At 36.4% G+C, this 18294-nt stretch overlaps 1 protein-coding gene across 1 annotated transcript; it reads left to right on the forward strand.

The window, feature by feature from the left end:
• The first annotated feature begins 1572 nt into the window (after positions 1 to 1572).
• Positions 1573 to 15963, forward strand: LOC147786085 (anaphase-promoting complex subunit 2-like). Its single transcript, XM_087120908.1, has 16 exons — positions 1573 to 1928; positions 2037 to 2126; positions 2277 to 2514; positions 6337 to 6632; positions 6798 to 6869; positions 8630 to 8871; positions 10914 to 11330; positions 11448 to 11649; positions 11771 to 11885; positions 13339 to 13418; positions 13756 to 13875; positions 13999 to 14087; positions 14176 to 14257; positions 14873 to 15064; positions 15239 to 15307; positions 15387 to 15963. The coding sequence occupies exons 1-16, from the start codon at positions 1698 to 1700 to the stop codon at positions 15507 to 15509; spliced, it is 2658 nt and encodes an 885-aa protein (XP_086977034.1). The 5' UTR covers positions 1573 to 1697; the 3' UTR covers positions 15510 to 15963.
• The last annotated feature ends 2331 nt before the right edge of the window (positions 15964 to 18294 follow it).

Consider the following 18294-nt stretch of genomic DNA (forward strand, 5'->3'; position numbering starts at 1 on the left):
CGTCAAATTCAGAACAAATGTATTCAGAACAAATTGAGACATTCTATAATGGACCGAACGATACCACCAAATAAGTAGTAGATGCCATCCTATCAAAAACTTATTAGTGAACCTTATGAAATCTTAGAAAGGATAGCATTGAATAATTGTAAGAGGACAGAGTGAGAAACAACCTAATTAAGAAACATAAATGACCAAATAGAAGTGAAAACTTTAACATCTATCAATGCTCTACTAGCGACGGTAAACAATATTCTGTAAAATTTAACACTAAACCAAGGATTAGCAGTTATGACACCGGGTAATGATCACGATGTTACAAATGTTCCAACTGTATTACCGCGGCTGTTGGCACAGAGTTAGCCGATGCTTATTCCCCAGATACCGTCATTGCTTCTTCTCCGGGAAAAGAAGTTCACGGCCCGTAGGCCTTCTACCTCCACGCGGCATTGCTCCGTCAGGCTTTCGCCCATTGCGGAAAATTCCCCACTGCTGCCTCAGGATCCAAGGCCAAGAAGATTCAATCAGCATTCATTCTTCGTTTACAAAATTGGATAAATTTGGTTCAACCATTATTTCATGCGTTACAAGTTGATTGGATTGAGGAATGACCATTTTGGAGCTTCAGGAGTGAATATTTGCATGGTTGAAGTAGCGGATGAAGTTGTAATTATGGCACCAATTCGATACTGTGATGAAGAACTTACATACGACCCATGATGGAGGACCCACCCAAAATTTTCATGGAAGAATTCACACGCCATCAATCCGCTAGCATAGCCCAAACCCAGTTATCCTCCCATATTTGTGGGAAAAAGCAATCGAGTTTTGGAGCGCAAGCCAATGTTTCCTGTTTCCTGGATGGGTACTTAAGATACAATCAAATAAGAATCTGCCTTCAAGATCAAGAGAAAACTATATTTACCCGCCTTTATGGAACTTTTGTGCGTTTAGGAGGATACCATTTGGACTGAGCAATGCGCCAACAACGTTCAGAAAATGTAATATGGAGGTATTCATGGATGACTTCTCAGTTTATGGCGAATCCTTTGGCGATTTCTCGTAAACATCGACCAAACCGAATTTGAGCTAATTTCATCCGACACTATTATTTATTAAACAACTTTTTTACATTGGATTTTACAATTTCAAACTTTGTCTCCGAAAGTTCCTAACGGTAGAACAATTCAAGTTGTCTCTCATCTCATCATCACGCTCACCAAGTTGTTTTTTAAGTACATTGATTTCTTCGTAACACCTTAACGAGAGCGAATTTGGTTCCTTTACTAGAATTTCTTTATTACATAGCGATTTTTAGTTGAACAAGCAAAACTAAGACCATAACTCTTCAATCTCTCAAAGTTCTTCACCAAAATTGTTCCTTTAATCTTCACGATTAAATCTCATCCAATGACTTGCAGTATATGAAGAGAAATTTGAAAATGACAGAAACATAGTTAATTTCTTACCCGAATCTCACTAAACGATTAAGATAATACATTAATTATAATGTATTGATTAAAAAGTAATATTATTTATGTTTACTAATTACATTAGGGATGAATTAATATTATGGCGGCAAAGCCCAAAGGTACCTTTCAAACCCTCCACTGAGAACAAAAACCCTGTAAAGGGTCTTCGGCCAGAGCTCATTCCATTTCACTTCCAAGTAGCAAAACCAGTACCTCCAGAGCATCATGGAGGAATCCAGCTCTATCTTGTGTGATTTAGGGGCTCTCGATTCCCTCAGCGACGATGAAATTCAAGAAATTCTCAATATCTACGCCCAATTCTGTGCTGCTACCGAGGCGCTTCTCAACGACACTGGAAATCTATCATTGCGATCGGAGTTCGTCGCTCGCGTACAATCCCTCTGCAAGCACGGCCTCGAATCTCTTGTCCTCAATCACTTCCTTCGAGCCCTAGAGGTCTTTTACTTGCTTTGCAATGCGTTTCTTTTTCTTTTTAAGCTAACGATTTCGCGCACCAGTTTATGACATTTGTCTTAGCCCAGCATATGGTGTTTTGGGTCTCAGGAAAATTTCGAGACAAATGGTGCTATGGAGTTTTGGGGGCATTTTGACGCTTACCAGAATATTGCACTTCTAAACACCTGCAACCCACCTGTATGTTGGCACAAAGCTCTCCCATCCATTAATGACTTGTTTGAATTTGCTTACTTTTTAGTTTGTGAATTTGTCTAAACATGGCTTGGTGCTAGGTTGAGAAACTAGCCATTTTCGTGAATTAGCATATGTTAACCATTTAAAATACAGCATTCGGAAGAGGAAGTTCGAGAAGTGCTATGTAAAGCTTTAGAAGAGGTCTCCATGAAAAAGAAATGCCAGGAGGAGTTCTTGTCAATACTGGTTCATGTTTTACAGTCGTACAAATACGATGTAATGGAGAAAGGACGTCAATATGACGCTGAAACTGAAGTAGTTCGTGTCTTTGCAAAGTATCAACTACTTGTTTCCTCAGTTCTTATGGCTACACTTCCTCGGCATTTTCCTGGTACCTATATTTCACTAATTGCTCTAATTCATTACATGGACCATTCTTTATCTTTCGTATTTGATAGAATGTTTCTAATTTTTAAATGTTTTGAAGACTTTTGATGCTTACGCCTTGCAACTTGTTTCCGGGTGAGATTCAAATTCCTTACTTTGAGTCATATTTCTTTGGATCTTTATGCCTTCACAACAACGCATGAAAGCATTGAGTGTATAAACTCGTGAAACGTCAGAAGATTATTGACAATTGTCAATTTTCCATGTTCTAAAAAATGGAAAACTCACCTTTGCATTTAATACCAATACCCCAGGAATTGGCAGTATAGTTCATTACTACTTTTACTACACGTCTGAAATAAACATTCAAGACAAAAAATAATACGATTTTATCCATTTGGGAGACTTACCATGGATTGCCAAAAACTCAGTGGGGGCATGAATTCGTTTTACTTGTAGTTGATAGATTCAACAAGATGTCTAATTCCTTTGCTTGTAAAAAGCAATTCAGGTTGAATATATTTTTCTTTGCAGTTTTCTTTCGACTTGACATAAAAAATCATACAAAAATGGGAAGACCAAATATCCCCCTCTGGCTAAAAGGTTACAAAAAAGACCTAATTAGCCGAGATATGCACAGGGTCATAATTACAATAAGTTGGAGAGAGAACACCAGATGGAGGCAAAGAGTTTAATGGACTCCCACAACCCATCAATGCTAATTGTGTTCTCTTTGAAGATTCCCTGGTTCCTCTCAAGCCAAAGTTTCTACAACGTTGCCGAAATAGCATCAAACCGCGAAATACGACTTTTATCCTTGAAGAAAGACCCCATAATAAGTTTGAAAAGAGCCTCATCTTTTCTTTTAGGCAAGCACCATCTAATCCCAAAAGTAATCAACAATCTTGCCCTTTAGGAATAAGCCCAAGAACATAAAAGAAGAGCTGACTTTGATCTTCCGATTATGTAAGAAGTCGAATTGCTATGAATGGATTCTTGAATGTATTGTTTAAAACGTTTTGACACTAGACCGGTAGTTATGGTTTAAGTTGGTATAAACAAAAGGAGCTGGTTGGTTTTTTGAAAAATGATTCATGATGCTTTGATAAATTGTTTGGTTGGGTGTTATGATGAGGAGGAAGTTTCATATTTTGAGTTGGTTAATGGAAAGCATTATTCCGAAGTTGTAATGGATTTTTTGCCTTGTTCTAGGCTTCCAAATCTTTCACCTTAGTGTTATTGGGTTAAAAAGGAAAAAAGAAGTTGTAGAAATTGTTTGAAACTTAGCGATGGTCATTACAAGGGAAGGTTCGTGATCAATGGAGCATAATCTCGCTGGAGTTAGAAAAATCTTTTAATGTAGCTTGTTCAATAAATCTGTTTACGGTTAACAAAGTTTCGCTTTGGATTGAAAATGGGCGTATGCATATTCTTGAAGATACTGTTAAATGGATTGAATTTTGTTGTTTCTTCTCAATTCTATGTGGAGCTTGTATCCTTTGAGCATTATACTCTTTTTATTAACTCAACGAAATTTTTTTGTTTCTGGTTTAAGAAATAATTATAATGTGACAAGATTTCTCATCCTCTTCTTTCATCACCTTGCAAATTTGCTTCTCTTATTGAAGATCGTTGTTCTCAAGATGTGTGCAGTTCCTCCTTTAAAATTTCAAGGCATTTGTTGTTGATGTTTGATTTCTTTTGAGTTTGCAGTTTGGGTTCATTGATTCTCGCTTGTTGATTTGGGGCTTAGTTCTGTTTTTATCCCTGGTGGTTTTCCCATTTGGTTGAAGCTTAGCTCGTCCAAAGCTTTTGGTTCTCGGACAGACTGCAGCCTTCAGTCTTGGGATTGATTTTTCCATCCTTCTCTTTACTAGTTTCTATTTATGTTCACTCGGTGTTTTCGTGTTGGGGAAGTCTCTTTTCTGTATTTTGTTTTCTTTTTGGTTCTCTGTAGTGGTTCTTTTTGTATTCGGTCAGTTCTATTTTTCACTCCCTTGCAGAGTTGGTATCGTTGAGCATTAGTCTTTTTTCATTTGTTCAATGAGAAATTTTCTCCCGTTAGAAAAGTATATCTATATCTGAAAGACTTGGAGAAGTTGCAAACTAATGTTGAATCAATGCATCATGCTCAACCAAATTCTGGAATCTGATAGCTACTTCAAATCTTCCAAAGAAAATCAATCACAAGGCAACTTGTCAATAACTTTCAGAACCACCCACAAGGCAACTTGGTGCAAAATCAACAGAAAAGATTCTCAAGACCTAATAGATAGATTCCATCAAACTCCCAACCTTCAAGCCATTACTACACATGATTCCTTGAAGAACCCTTCAACATTGCATGAAATTCAAACCCATTTAAAAAGATTTGAGTAAAAGCTTGATAGCTGGAAACGTTTCAATTTATCTTGTGGAGGGCAAATGACTTTTTGCAATTTGATCTTATCTTGCATTCCATTGGATTATGTCCTTATTTCCCTTGCCCTCAAACGTCAGTATGATTTTAGAAAGATTAATGAGATCTTTCTTTCGGAAAGACAGTGAGTGAGGAAAGTCGATCACTTGGTAAGATGGAAATTAGTTTCGGCAGCCCAATCTGATGGAGGTCTTGGTCTTGATGCTTTACATATTTGAAATATGGCCTGTATTTCATAATGGGGTTGGAGATTTATTTATTAACCAAATTCCTGTTGGCGAAAGGTAATTGTTAAAATGCATGGAGCCTTGGTTTTTTATTAGCATGTGGCTGGAAATAGTATCAAGAGTCTTCGTAGTCCTTGGATGAGTATTTCAAAGACTTGGAACAATGTGGAATCCTTGCGGTCTTCAATTTGGGAAATGGTATAAGGATTTCTTTTGGGCATGATTCAATGCTAAATGATTGCCATTTAAAGAATACTTCCCCATTTGTTCGCTTTATTTACACATCCTAATGAATCAGTTCCAGCTCATTGGGGTTCTTCTACATCATGGAATCTTATTTTTAGACGAATTTTAAAATATGAGGAAATCATTAATTTTCAATCTATCTTGGGCTGTCTTCTTTGAAGTCTATTGGTTTGGTTGATGATTTTCGGAAATGGTCTACGTCAAGTATGTTTTTCAGTAAAATCATTAACTTGGTACCTGAATTCTACTTCACCTTTGGATAAGGAGGTTTATGTGGCTTTATGGAAATAAAAAAGTCCCAAGGGAGTTAGCATTTTGGTGTGGATTATGCTTAATGGAAGTCTTAATATTTCCGAGGTTGTTCAATGAAAGTTGCCATCAAATTGCATTTTCCCCTCTATTTGCTCATTGTGTTTTGTGGCTGGGCACTCCATCGAACATATTTTCTTCGATTGTCCTTATTCTCGAGCTTAATGGTGCAAGGTTCTTTTGATGTTTAATCTTAAGTGGTCTTTCCCAAATTGTTTCAAGGTTGGGTCTGTTCTACCTTCCAAATGTGATGTTTTGTGGATTAATGTGGTTAAACCTTCCTTATCTGAGATTTGGTTGAAGTGGAATCATTGGATCTTTGAAAACAAACCATTGTTTTTGTTTGATCGTTTTTAATAAACTCGTCTGCAGGCTTCTTCCTGGTTTTCTCTTTTTAAGCACTTTACTAGTTTTTCATTGCAAGACATAAACCTTAATTGGCATGCTTTCAATAAACCTTTGTAGTTTTTTTTTTTTTTTCTTTTCATTTTCTTGCCTTCTTTAATCACTCATTTGTGGAGTTTGTATCCTCTAAGTAATATGCTCCTATCAATGAAAAGTTCCGTTTCTTGTTAAAAAATATTAAAATTATATGTTTCCTTAATTTACAGTTTAATGTTTTTAGATTTACTCCACTGGTATTTTAAGGGAAAGCTGGAAGAGTTGAGTGTTGTCATGGCCGGAGAATTAAACGGAGATTATGAGTCCCAATGTAAAGATGATATGGATCTAGATGGAAAAGGTAGAATCTCCAGCAAGAGTGGTCAAAGGGATTTTCATGAGAGCTATCAGTTGGAGAAGTTCTCTAATATCCATCAATTAGTGAAGAACATCGGGAAAGTTGTTCTTGATCTTAGGAGTCTTGGGTTTACATCTATGGCCGAAGATGCCTATGCTTCTGCCATATTCTCACTCCTAAAGGTGAATGGGCTTCTGCCGTGTTCTCACTCATAGAATCCTTTTCATCTCTCTATGATCCATACTATTTCTCTAATATTTTTGTATATGGCACTGATTTTATACCGAGTCTTCTCCATACTTGAAATTATTCTGGGTTTCATTGTAGCTTTCTTATCTCCATGGCAGGCAAAAGTGGATTATCTTGCTGGCGATGATTACAGGAGCTCTGTTTTGGAGCCTATTAAAGAGTGGATAAGGGTAAGGCATTTCTGCATTTTGTGGTAGCGTGTACTTAACTCGTGATGGTTGCTCAATGGTTTATCTATTTAGTTGTTTTTGTTTTGGGCTATCAAGTAATCGAGTCTGTTTAAGAAACTTATGGGAGAATGAACTTCCGGAGCTAAACTATTTATTAGCCATGCTGGAGGTAATCTTTCCATGAAAAAAATAAGGTGGAAGCTGGAGGATGTAGGATCTTTCTCTGTTTGCTTATTGGTAAAGTCATTCTATAACTCTTTCATGTTATTCGAAGGTGTGTTTCAAAGCTATGGTTGTGAGACGAAATGTTTGAAGAAGGTATACATGTTAGCATGAATTCTACAAAAATGAAGTGTTAATCTGAAAGGTAGACATCAAAGAAAGCTGTCCACAGTGGCCTTTAAACCTGGTTCGTATGCAATTGACACACAGTTCTGATTGTTAATTGCTCTCACTCCCATCATTGAAAATGCAACAGACACATCTTCATGGTGAAAGCCATATTTTTTCATGTTCATGCATTATGTTGAACTGCTAACTAGGTCAGACCCACTCAGTTTGGTTTGGATTAAACCAATAAGATCAATTAGTTTGGTTTGGTTTTTTACCCCTTAGTGGTACTGTCTTATTCACACTCCAACTAATTTCCAAGTTATTGATAAGTTAGGTTTCTTATCCCACGCTAGCAAAGACAATATGGAAAGGACATCAACCTAAAAAGGTGAAGTTCTTCTTTTGGGAAATAGCGCATAAAAGCCATCAGCACAAGTGAAAATCTTCAAAAAAGAATGCCTTACATCACTCTCTCTCCAAATTGGTGTCCACTATGCAAGAAAGCAAACGAATCACAAGATCACTTGTTTATGCAATGCACATACACTCAAAATTTCTGGACAATGGTTCTTAATATACTCGGATGGCATCTCACATTTTCTAGGGAGGTAAAGGATTTTTTGGATATGGCCTTAACGTACCACCCTTTCAAGAACGCAAAAGCCCTATTATGGAAAAAACTCATCATGGCTTTCTTTTGGAATCTGTGGAAAGAAAGAAATCAGAGAATATTTGCAAAAACAACACAGACCTACACAAAACTTTTCGACAATGTTGTTTACCAAGCTATATCTTGGTGTAATATGTCTAATATTTTTACTTCCTATAGTTATACCTCCCTCCTTGCAATTTGGGAAGGTCTTTTGTAAACATCATGGATTATACACCCCTCTTGTAAATTTCACTCATCAATGAAATTGTCTCTTATCAAAAAAAAAAAAAAAAAAAAAAGAAAAGAAAGAAGATAAGTTAGGTTTCTTATGAAAAAAGGAAAAGTTATTGACAAATTGATCAAAGCCGTTCCAAGAACTAAATTTGAAGATTAAGATTCTAAGATGGAGTTGATCATCATATACAGCCTAACAAGGCCAATTTCTGATTAGTCTTTATTGGAAGTTTTATTTTTTTTTTATTTTTTTTATTCTTGTAGTGTTGGGTATTCCTTGTATAGTCCCATTTCCCCCATTTTTTTTACATTTCATTTAGTATTTGTATTGGATTGCACTTGTCGAATTAGTGAGATATTTTTCATTTTTATATGTAAAAATTAGAACAATACCACTAGCTCTTTACATTTGTAAACTGTTTCTCAATTTTCTTGCTCGACTCTCGTCCTTCCATTGCTTTCTTCAGTCGATAAGCGTTTAAAGTTGTATCCCTGATGAATATTTTTTTTATTTTTTATTTTGGGTTTTTATACTACTCAGGCTGTGCCACTCCATTTTTTGCATTCCCTTCTTGCTTATCTTGGAAATTCTGCTGATAACAGCAGTCCTTTGCTTAGTCTGAAATCATCGTTGGCTCCCCATGCATCCTCATTCAACTCTGGAGTTGATACCCCTGAAGGACTTATTAGGTGGCAGTCTCGACTGGAGTATTTTGCATATGAGACTTTGCAAGACTTGAGGATTGCAAAACTTTTTGAGATAATAGTGGATTATCCCGACAGGTAATGCCTTCTATATTTTGAGGTAGTTCTCTTGCTTAGTTTCCTGTGAGTGGATATTTTGTGATTGACTTGTTGTCGAAGTTTCTCGTGTCAAATGAGATGGTGATCTCAGTAAAAAGTTATCATTTTGTTATCAACCATCTTGAGATCCTAATATGAGCATTTTCATGTCAACTCATTGTAACGTATAAAATAGAGTATACTATACTTTTGGTCTCTATGGTCTAGGTAATAGGTTGATTTCGTCCCTAGGTTTCAATCATGCAATCATATCCCCCTGGTCTATGAAATTATTTATTTTGGTCTTTGAATTAAGGTCTTTGTTAAATAACTAATGGAGATGCTAACGTGGCTGTAACCAGAGGACTTGATTTTCTATAGTAAAGGATGACGATGTGGTATTTTTATAACCAAAAAAAGAAAAAGAACCCTCTTCTCCCACCTCTTCCCCCTTCGATCCCTCCAACGACCATGTTGTCCCCATCTCTAACCATCAAAGTTACCGCTGTCCACAATTGTCATTGCCGGAAGCCTCTGATAGAACCCATACGTATTGAAAGATAAAAGGTAACTAAAATACAAGATAAACCAAGTGTTTGAGGTACTTGGACCTTCCGTATCTTGAGATCTCTCTCAAGCCCTAAATCACTCACCAAACAATGCTTACCCCCTTCCTCTCCAATTTCTCTATTTATAACCAAATAGTATAACGAATTCCCTAACCAATTACTGACATACCCTTAATAGCATTCCTATCATTAATTGATAGATCTCAAGTGTGTTAAAAATATGAAAAGATATTGGAACTACAAGATAAACCAAGTGTCCGAGGTACTTGAAACCCCCCCTGGAGACCTCGTTCAAGCTCTAAATCACTCACCAAAATAATGCCTACCTCCTCCCTTTCCCCCTCTAATTATAACCAAATAGTACAAGAAAGTCTCTAACTAATTACTAATATACCCTTAAAAGCCCTCATATTAGCTTCATCCAGATCTGAAACGGTGAGGAACGACCATTCCTCCCCCAATGTTCCTTGCCCGTTCCAAATTTGGATTCCTTGATGTTCCACATCACCATTTAGGTCCCGACAGCAGGAGATGGGGGCGACAGTGAGTTTCGTTGAAGGAGGAATTGGAGGAGGGAGAGGTAGGATAAAAGGGGGAGGAGTTGAAGGAGGGAGAGGTTAAGGAGAATGAGTTGAAAAGCAATGTTATGATTTTTTTTATTCAATTTCAACGACACAGACAATATTGATACTTAAAGAACATTAGGGATGAAACTAAAAATGTATAAGCTGCATGGAATGAACCGAAATATAAGTTTAGCTTAACTAAAATCTCAAAAAATTAAATTCAAGGACTGCATGTATGACCTCAAAGCTTCCCATCCACTTGGCATAACCAATTTGGATTGTTCAACTATATATGATTAAGGAGACACGTTACTTGGGTTATAGAACAAGCTGAGACATGCCTCTGCTTGGATGTTGCCAAGTTTAACCAACCTGGTCAAGAAATATGCTTTCATGTCATTGAGGCCGTGTGGTTCAGGTTTCCTTGGCTTAAGCAAGAACTTGACGTGACCAAGACAATAGTCATACCACATGCTCCTAGTTCGAATGGTTGAAGAAATTTCTTATTTGACTCCTTAGTCCAACCCACAATCTGTAGAATTTCAGATAGTAGTCTTGTAACTATGACAGTTACATTTGATCAGCTGATTTGTGATTTCTATCGAAATTTATTCACTCTGATTCAATTTCTGTAATCATTCTGGTAAACATCACATTAGTTCAAGTCAAAATACTCTTAGGCTTAACAATTTTTTCTATGTTGCAAGTGATCAAAACCAAAAATGATAGTAGTCCCACAGTCTATCGTATGTTCTTTTAACATTAATACATTCTAAAAGCAGCTACAATATTTTAAATTTTTTTATAGAAATTCTGGGATTACGTCAAACAAACCTTTGTACTTAATGCAAAGAGATTATGATTATTATTATTATTTTTAAAAATCAATCTGTAACATAAATTTCAGCTCCCCGGCAATTGAAGATTTAAAACAGTGTCTTGAATACACTGGGCAACATTCTAAGCTTGTTGAATCTTTCATCTCGGCACTACGATATCGCCTACTTACTGCTGGAGCTTCAACGAATGATATATTGCATCAATATGTTTCCACTATCAAAGCACTCCGCACAATAGACTCTGCTGGTGTTTTTCTTGAAGCAGTGGGTGAACCAATAAGGGAATACTTGAGGGGAAGGAAAGATACCATCAAATGTATTGTGACAATGCTTACTGACGGGACTGGTGGAAATTCCAATGTATCTGGAAATACTGGTGCTAGCCTTCTTGAAGAATTAAATAGAGATGAAGATGGTCAAGAAAATGTAGGTCTAGATGATGATTTTCACACTGATGACAAGCAAGCCTGGATGAACGCTTCAAGGTACGTGTATATGTAGGGTGTTGCAGGATGAACCATTTGTAAGGCGTACTCTAAGCTGATAGTAATTATTCTTCATCGTTATTGTTTTAAATGGAGTAATGGGTTCTGCTTTTTCAGATGGGAGCCTGACCCTGTAGAAGCTGATCCATTGAAGGGTGGGAGGACTAGAAGGAAGGTTGACATTCTTGGGATGCTAGTTAGCATAATTGGTTCAAAAGACCAACTAGTTAATGAATATCGTGTCATGCTGGCAGAAAAACTTCTAAATAAGTCTGATTATGACATTGACTCGGAGATACGAACACTAGAGCTACTCAAGGTGTGCTTTTTTCACCCTTCTAAACCACAATTAGCATATCACAAGAATAAGAAATAGGGAATTTTTCTGTGTTTTCTTGTGTCTAAATTGTTTGTCTTACTATACTCTTGTCATTTTTCAGATTCATTTTGGAGAAAGTAGCATGCAGAAGTGTGAAATTATGCTCAATGATCTAATTGATTCCAAGAGGACTAACTCTAATATTAAAGCAACAATAAAAGTGCCATCACAAACAGGTATGTTGAAAAATGCCCGTGGTCTTTTTGAAATGACTCCCATCTGCTTATCTTACCTTAGCTATGTCGTAAGTAACAGGAAGAGAGAGACTTCAAGCTGTTGGGTTGGGAAAATTGGTATTTTAGGTAATGCAGCCTCTAGTAGGAAATTTAGTTCTTAATAATTACTTGCAACAGGGAGTGGGAGGCTGCGGTTGATATTTGACATTTGCAACGTGTCAGGTGAGAAAAAGGAGCTCTCTAGCTCACACGGGTGAGGAGAGAGTCGAGAGAATTGGTTTAGCAGGAGGGAATCATAATTATAAAAAAAGATTGGGGAAGAACTTCGGAAAGTTCTACAAGTCTAATAAGAACTCTCGTATTCTTCAAATGAATCAACAAAAATCTTCATATTTCTCTCTAAAATCTACTAAAAGATAGCCAGAACAACATGCCCTCATACAATTTAAGCTTTCTGATCAAGAGAGTGGTTTCACAAAAATTGTTACAAATAGAGTGTTTTAGTTAGGTTGACTACTTGAGTCGGTTTAAGCAAGAGAGGGACTTGGGAGAGAGCTATTGCTGCAGAAGGTGGGTATAAGAACTTCGGGAGAGGGAGAGAATAGAGACGAAAATATGAGGTGCGATTAAGGTATGAGAGATCAGATTGAGTGGTAAGGAACTGTGATAGAGACATGAGACACTGAAATTTGAGAGAGAGATTTAGACGAAAGAAAATTAGGCTAGGAAATCAAGTGTAAGCATGGACTGGGGCTGGGTGGGTAGAAAACTGTACAGCTCATTGAGTGGATGTTCCACTGGTGTGGGTTAGGCTGAACAATGGCGTGAAGGGCTGGGCTGCTGAGTACGTATAGGATACTTCAGTTAGCTTGATTTTTAAATTCAGCTTATGTACCAATAAATCGAAATCAACCGATTCAATAGATTTTAGAATGGAAAAATCTGAAAGTTCGGTTGTCTTGCTCCCCCTAAACTTTTTTTGCTATAAGGATTATGTCTAATTTCCATCTTCCATGAATTAATAAGGTAGATTGATATTTGAAATCATAGTTATGAAAGTATCCACTTCATATGGCCTGATAAATCATTGCCTAAGACTATGAGATGTGAACTATCTAATTAAGTAGAAGAAACATGTACTATAGTTGTGTAGTGAGGAAACCAAAGAAAGATCGTTCTAAATAATCCAGAAGGTAAACTGGTGCTATTTCCATCTCTTTCTCCCTCCTTTGCCCCTTTGCCCACTGAACTAAATATAGAAATGTCGTTCTGAAAATAGTGCTTCTCGTACACACCAATTTTCCCAACCTGACAGCTCAATGTCTCTTGACACCTGTTTCTTACGCATACATAAGCTCATCATATTGTTTAGCACTCTTGCTACTCTACCGGAAGTATCATGTTATACTCTGAAAGTACTGACTAATTTCTTTTTTCATGTATGTTCATCTAGTTGATCTCAAGGAGAGCACGATTTCAATGAATGACTTTGATGCAACTATCTTGTCTTCAAATTTCTGGCCTCCAATTCAGGTGAGAAAATATTTTCGTGTAAAAATGTGGTGGTATTTATGCAGAACATTCACACTTCGTTGCTCTATATTGAATGATGATGCATTAGTTGTCTTAGCATTGAAAGATCCATTGGAATGAAACATTTCATATATATGTGTATACATATAATATACGACCTTCCTTATACTTCGGCATGCTTGTTTCTTGATTTTCCTTGGGCATTGAAGGTCTCTACGCAGAAGTGAACTATTCTGGGGGAGAAAAAGAACTCTTTATTTGTCAGCACTTGTTCTTAGAAGTAGATTTCAGATGTTTCAATTTCTTTGGGGAACCTTCTAACCACGGTGAATTTTAGGATGAAAACATCAACCTACCTGCATCAGTGGATCATCTGCTTACAGATTATGCTCAGAGGTTTCATGAAATTAAGACACCTCGTAAGCTACAGTGGAAGAGAAATCTTGGTACAGTAAAGGTCAGTTAACGGACCTCATCATCTACTATTAATATGAATGTGCAAACTGTTGTGCTCGGAATTGAAACTCATGACAATATTTTTCTTTTTACCTTGAATACTCTTATGGTTCATCTGTTGTAGTTGGAGTTGCAATTTGAAGATAGAGAAGTGCAGTTCACTGTAGCTCCCGTTCATGCAGTGATTATTATGCAATTCCAACATCAAAAAAGGTAGAAATCTTTTACACTTGGCCCAACTAGTTATGCTTAGTGTATGACACAACTATATATGGCTTAATATAAACTTTTTTTTTTACAGTTGGAGTGCTAAGAGTCTTGCAGCTGCAATTGGTTTGCCAGTAGATGTACTTTCTCGGCGGATAAACTTCTGGGTTAATAAGGTGTTCTTGAGATTCTTTGCAGTGAAAAGTTAAATAAAGGAAAGCACCAAGAAAGAAAAATTTACTTAAAATTTAGCCGCTTCCTAAACTAATACGAAAATCCTGCCCAGTTAGTATTTGATTTCAAGGGGCTGAAGTCACTGTTTACAGAAATCTGATGGGAACCAAATAAAAAAAAAAATCTAACTCACACTTTTCTATCCTACCCTTTCCATATCTTTGAACACTCTGTTACTTTTCAAACAAAGCCTCCATAGTTTTATTCCTTTAAGTTAATGGAACAACCAAGCTTTAATCAATTGAATTTAAACAAAGAGGCCTACAAAAACGTTAGCCTAGAAAAGGATCCACATAAATATGAGACCTAACAATTTGAATTCAGGGACCCTATGTTTCTTACCTTTATCTGATGGAGAGTTGCCAATATTTCCCCAAGGGCTACAGCCAATTCCACCCTTCTTTTCATCACCTTTCTTTTCCCTAAATGCTACATACCATGTTACTTGCTATAGTACCGGATTGATGAGTTCTGTATTGCACTGAAAGAGACTCACATGGATAGCTTTCCCAGTTTGCAAAACTAACTAACTATGTCATATGCTGTTTTTATTGAAGGGAATTCTCACGGAGTCCCGTGCTGCGGATTCCACCGACCATGTATATGTCCTCGTAGAAAATATGATTGACACAAGTAAAAATGTTCCAAATAACGGCAATAATGAGGACCTCATGGTTGGCGAGGATGAGGGAGAGGGTTCTGTTGCTTCTGTTGAGGACCAAATACGTAAAGAAATGACTATCTACGAGGTAAGTAATCTGAATGCCTGATTGTAACATATATTGGCCTATTTTCTTTGGGTAGTTCCTTTCTAGTTCCATACAAATTGAGTATCTTGATTTAGAAGCAGCTTCCTCTCTCAATTGGAGTCTGTTAACAAATGCTATTCTTCTCTTCTTTTTGTTTGGTCACTTTGTTAATAGAAATTCATCTTGGGGATGCTCACAAATTTTGGAAGTATGGCTTTAGATCGAATTCACAATACTCTCAAGGTAAGAATAGTTGTAACATTATGTGGATAATTGGATGTGAAGAATATAGAAGGCTAACAAAATTAGAACATTTGTGCAGATGTTTTGTGTAGCGGATCCTTCTTATGACAAGTCAATCCAACAGCTACAAAGCTTTCTATCTGGCCTTGTTTCTGAAGAGAAATTAGAACTCAGAGATGGAATGTACCTGCTCAAGAAATAAACTGCTCCCCACAATCAAATTCTGGCACACGCATTACATCAGGGAAAATATATATGATTTAATTCCTATGTACTATTTTTTTCAATTAATGTTCTAAAAGTTCTCTAATTTTTCCCATAGATATCGAAGATTAGGTTGAATATGTAGGGATTATTATGAACAGCCTAAAATAATTTTAAATCAACCTGTCTAAAGAACGAACATGGTAACATTACTGGCAAAAATTGTGTATCTTAGAATGGTTTTGTAGATCAAGAAATCTATTTAGAGTGAGATTCTTTAGGGTAGTCCGTAGGTGTTTGTGTGTGTAAGATCCTCTATCAACTTAATTATGATGAGAAATCTCTTACGAGTTGTTGTGAAGATTTAAAGAACACATATATTATTGTAATGTTTTGTTACTTGTTAGTGATGATATATTATTTCTTCTTTTGTTTCATATAACAATTTATCATCTCCTACCTGTTCTTTCATTGCATCACTAAAGTCTTTATCTATTCCGAAAATGATTCGTGAAGGTCAGTTTGTATTCAGGTTGTTGTCTGTTCTTGCATTGATTGTAAATGGGTTAAGTTAAAGTCAATTGTGATGTATACGTAGCTTGATTGAAAGGTCGTCTTGTTGCTAATGGTTACACGTAAATTTATGGAATTGAGTATTCTGATACTTTTTCTCCGGTTACTGAATTGACTTTTGTGAGTTTGCTGCTCAATGAGAAAATGGAAAGGGATGTCGCCTTCGCAAATCCTTGTATGGATTATAGAGTCCATAAGCTTTGTTTTGAAAACTCAATAAGGTGGTTGAAAACTTTGGCATGAAGAAAAGCGAAAGCAAAGTCGGGTGTCTTCATGTTAGTATATGATTGGATCACGAAATATTTAATTTATTTTTATAAATTCGTTAATTGAGAAGCTTAATATTTCACAGGATAATCATATACAACTCGATCTTAATATTGAGTAAGTTCTGAACTTCTACTTGTGAGAGTTTGTCCTTTGATTTGTGAGAGTTTGTCCTTTGATTTGTTTGAGTGAGAACGACTTCTTTAAGTCATAATAATCTAATACTAACTATGAAAAGTTGTATATCTCATCATTGTGGTAGGAACACTATTGGTTCAATCACTAATCCATCATAGAACTTGTAAGGGATGACTTCATAGCTAATGTCACCGTATAGACCCTTGCCCCTATAAGATGAGTTCACAATTAGGAGTGAGCTGGAGTGAGCTGACAAATCCTCTGTACTAAAATTGACAAGATTTGACATCTGCCACATCTACTATTTCAAGTCTGTGAACTTGTAACTAGCCCTTATGTCCCTTGTGATTAAGCCAAAATATCCCTTTGATACATAAACGGTCACAAGATATTCCTAATGTTAAAACATCGTCACTAACCCAACTGGGTCAAACCCGCCGGTGAGAGCCTAATTATCAAGAAATCTAATTAGCCCATTTAGAGCATGAGTCCATTATCTAGAAGTTTCTAGATATCTAGATATTATAGAAATATTCTAGAAGAAACAAATGTGTGGTCCACATTGTCTAGTCTCTACTATAAATATCTTTTTTAACCTACCAAATTTGTATCCTAAAGAGTGTCTCATAGTTTCTTCTTGATTGTTTTTAATAAAAAATGTAAGTGTTTCCAACCAACCAACCAACAAACAAAAAAAAAAAAAAAAAAAAAGTTGCACTCAATAATTTGATATCCGAGCAATGGTGTGATTATATGATCTCTTGAAATCCTTAGTATGCTATGTGGTTGCGACTCTACCTAATCTTCTATATCATAAACAACTTATTGAGATTATCAGTGAGTGAGTTTATTTGTGATGAGTAGTTTGTGACTTTGTAAGTTCTATGTCGATAAAGTTTGTTTGATATTATTGAGGTACTGCTAACACGATATGTAATATCCAAGGTATCAAAAGAAATTCAACAACAACAATCATATCATTGGGCAACAAGCATGTTGTCCTATCTAAAAGGACAAGACCTTTGGGTGTCAATGGAAGTGAAACTACACCACTAGAGGAGGATGATTGACATCTTACACAAATAGAGAATCAAAGCAGACAAAACAACGTTCGCCTTGAGACCACAATTGAAGGAGACGGTGGAAAACATTTGGGATGATAAGAAGTCGAAAGAAGCATGAGACACGCTTGTGATATTTTTCTCAAAGAAGAACAATACGAGATTACAACTTTTGGAGAATGAGTTGTTATCAATCTCATAATGCGACATAACGATTGTATGTTGTATGATGACATGTACCCGTGACTTCGCACGTGTCATATGCTCGTATATTCGAACGGTTATGAAATTATATGTGTACGTTATAATATGTGAATGTTATGTTGCATGTGATGAAATGATATGTTTACGATATGATATGTTAAGATAGAATATGTTTGAAGATGTTGCCCGTGATATGATATGTGAATATGATGATATATGATATGGTATGTTCATTATATGATTTGATATGTTAGAACATATGTGTAACGAATTAAATATATATAATATTAAAAATAAAATAAAAAAAAAAAACGGTCGTCGGCAGGACCGAAAACTTCGGTGAACATCGGAGTTTTCGTTTGCACACGACCCACAAAGAGCGCACAATGTCGGGGCCACACGAAAACCAAACCCGATCTTCAGCCACCTCCAAAGACACCAGAAAGAAAGAAAAATAGTGAGAAAAACAATGAGAAAACCGACGAAGCTCCGGCGAAGCCAAACCCTACGAAATCGACGTCTAAACCTCTTTTACGCAAC

The sequence above is a fragment of the Cucurbita pepo genome, unplaced genomic scaffold (assembly GCF_057944985.1).
Source record: "Cucurbita pepo subsp. pepo isolate OVF unplaced genomic scaffold, ASM5794498v1 scafford_6, whole genome shotgun sequence".
Lineage (NCBI taxonomy): Eukaryota > Viridiplantae > Streptophyta > Magnoliopsida > Cucurbitales > Cucurbitaceae > Cucurbita > Cucurbita pepo.

Coding starts and splice junctions, on each gene's coding strand:
- LOC147786085 (XM_087120908.1), top strand. CDS start 1,698: ATGGAGGAATCCAGCTCTATCTTGTGTGATTTAGGGGCTCTCGATTCC. Junction 6,633..6,797: donor CCATATTCTCACTCCTAAAG/GTGAATGGGCTT, acceptor TCTCCATGGCAG/GCAAAAGTGGATTATCTTGC. Junction 8,872..10,913: donor ATAGTGGATTATCCCGACAG/GTAATGCCTTCT, acceptor CATAAATTTCAG/CTCCCCGGCAATTGAAGATT.